The sequence below is a fragment of the Propithecus coquereli genome, unplaced genomic scaffold, assembly GCF_000956105.1.
Source record: "Propithecus coquereli isolate 6110/MARCELLA unplaced genomic scaffold, Pcoq_1.0 Scaffold490, whole genome shotgun sequence".
NCBI classification, from domain to species: domain Eukaryota; kingdom Metazoa; phylum Chordata; class Mammalia; order Primates; family Indriidae; genus Propithecus; species Propithecus coquereli.
Window position 1 is genome coordinate 483,522 of NW_012150730.1, and position 2,626 is coordinate 486,147.

Below are 2,626 nucleotides of genomic sequence, written 5' to 3' on the forward strand. Positions count from 1 at the left end.
GTGAAGAGCTCAGACCTCCTCAAGCACCTGCGCACCCACACCGGGGAGCGGCCCTACGAGTGCGCCCAGTGCGGCAAGGCCTTCAGCCAGACGTCGCACCTGACGCAGCACCAGCGCATCCACAGTGGCGAGACGCCCTACGCGTGCACGGCGTGTGGCAAGGCCTTCCGGCACAGCTCCTCGCTGGTGCGGCACCAGCGCATCCACACGGCTGAGAAGTCCTTCCGCTGCGGCGAGTGCGGCAAGGCTTTCAGCCACGGCTCCAACCTCAGCCAGCACCGCAAGATCCACGCGGGCGGGCGGCCCTACGCCTGTGGGCAGTGCGGCCGCCGCTTCTGCCGCAACTCGCACCTGATCCAGCACGAGCGCACGCACACGGGGGAGAAGCCCTACGCCTGCGCGCTGTGCGGTGCTGCCTTCAGCCAGGGCTCCTCGCTGTTTTTGCACCAGCGTGTGCACACCGGAGAGAAGCCCTTCTCCTGCCCGCAGTGCGGCCGGGCCTTCAGCCGCAGCTCCAACCTCACCCAGCACCAGCTGCTGCACACCGGCGAGAGGCCCTTCCGCTGCGCAGACTGCGGCAAGGCCTTCGCTAAGGGCGCTGTGCTGCTGAGCCACCGGCGCATCCACACTGGCGAGAAGCCTTTTGTGTGCGCACAGTGCGGCCGCGCCTTCCGGGAGCGCCCAGCCCTCTTCCACCACCAGAGGATCCACACCGGGGAGAAATCTGGCAGGCCATCGCCAGCCAGCGCCCCCAGACCAGGCGTCCATCGTGGGCATCATCGAAAGGTGCGCCGAGGAGGGAAGCAGAGCTCACTCCCGACTAGGGCCCAGCAGCAATCCCGAAGCCAGCCGAGGCTTCAGGCCACAGCCCCGCCCTTCCCTGGCCTTCTGTGAATCTCTACCTCAGCTGCAGAGCCCATGTCGTCTGCAAATCCACAGTCGGGGGAAGCTCTGTGCATTTGAGTCAGGGAGGAGGGAGATCCTTTGGTTGTGGTTCCACTTGCACGTGGTGACAGGATTTGCCACCTCAGCCCCAGCTCACACCTCCATCCCCAAAGAGGTCACACGGCAGAAAGATCAGGGGTAGGACACAGCGGCTGGGACTCTGGTGGGCCAAGACTATAGTCAGAGTCAGTGGGAGGCCGACAGTAGCGGCCCTGCACAGTGGTGACACTTCACGTGTGTTATGACTGGCTGCTAAGGTGAGAAGGGGAAATGCAGGCATGCAGGGCAGGGAGGGCCAGGGAAACTTGTGATGTCTGCACACAGACTGGCCACAGGACAGATGCTTGGGCTATTCCCCCCAGGCCTCTGTTCAATCAAGGCTTCCCGCGTCCCAGCCTAGGAGACAATAGGTCATAGGCCAGTGGGGTGAGGTTGGTGGCCTTGGACAAGTGGCTGGGCTCTCAGTTTCAGCTTCCTCCTCTGGGAGACAGAAAAAAGATCTGGGGCCACTGAGCATCATGTTGGCAGACACTCTCAAATTCCTAATAAGGCCAGGATGTGTTTGCTGCAAGCTCCTGCTCTGAGTGCTGGGAAGTTTCTCCTACACCCCTGTGAGGTGGCTTCTGTGGCTGGCATCCCTACTTGGAAGATGAGAAAACTGAGGCACACAGAGGGGAGGAGAATTGTCCATGGCAGGCAGCAGAGCCAGGACTCAAAGTCAGGTGGACTGGCCAAGCATCATGTCCTGGGCTGTGCTCTAGGCTGCCAGGTGTCAGGACCTGGCCTGGCTCCCCACACAGAACCAAATTGGGCTGCAGAAGTCTTCAGAGGAAGATGTGACTCTCAGCTTTGGAGACACATATCCAGGGTGATGGTTCTCCAGTGGTGCTTGTGCCCCTTGTTCTGCAAGCCTCAGCAGGGGCCACGTCCTGCCACTGACCCTTGTTACCAATTTTGACATTGTAAGGACCTTTTACATCTGACAACAGTAATAACGTCAGAGGAGAAAACGGGGCTGCTTATTTTGCTAAGCTTCGTGGCCATGTGCCCTCCTGGTCTCCCTCCTCAATTGCGGGGTGGACAGGGAGCTGAATAGGAAGGACTTGCCGTTACCTAAAGTTGGGTTCCTCAGCCCCGGGCTGTGGACCAGTGCCACCCTGTGGCCTGTTGGGAGCCGGGCTGTGTGGTGGGAGGTGGGTGGTGGGCGAGCGAGGCTTCGTCTGTGTTTGCAGCTGCTCCCCAGGGCTGACATCACCGCATGTACTCTGCCTCCCGTCACATCACTAGCAGCAGCACTGGATTGTCATAGGAGCGCAAACCCTACTGTGGGCTACATACATGTGAGCGATCTAGTTTGCGAGCTCCTTGTGAGAGTCTGGTGCCTCCTGAGCTGGGGTGGAGCTGGGGTGGTGGTGCCGGCACTGGGGAGCGGCTGCAAGTGCAGATTGTCTTTGGCAGAGAGGTTTGACTGCAGAATGTGGTGTGCTTGGGTCATCTTGGGACTCCCCTATCCTGTCTGTGGAAGGCTTGTCTTCTGTGAAACGTGTCCCTGATGCCAAACAGGTTGGGGACCACTGACCTAAGGCCTTGTGTGATGTCTTCCTGAGATCCAACCACTATCTATGTAATGCCCCCAGATGGTATGGACAGAAAGGTGGAATGGGGGGTGAGTCTTATCCCA

The 2,626-nt window shown here is 60.1% G+C and overlaps 1 protein-coding gene across 1 annotated transcript in view; it reads left to right on the top strand.

Moving 5' to 3' along the window:
* The window catches only part of LOC105819589 (zinc finger protein 324B-like), a 6,025-nt gene extending 3,647 nt beyond the window's left edge, over window positions 1–2,378 (top strand). Inside the window, exon 2 of the mRNA XM_012655868.1 lies at window positions 7–2,378. Coding sequence (XP_012511322.1) covers window positions 7–894 — 888 coding nt within the window. The 3' untranslated portion in view covers window positions 895–2,378. The remainder of the gene's footprint in view (window positions 1–6) is intronic.
* Window positions 2,379–2,626: the final 248 nt, after the last annotated feature.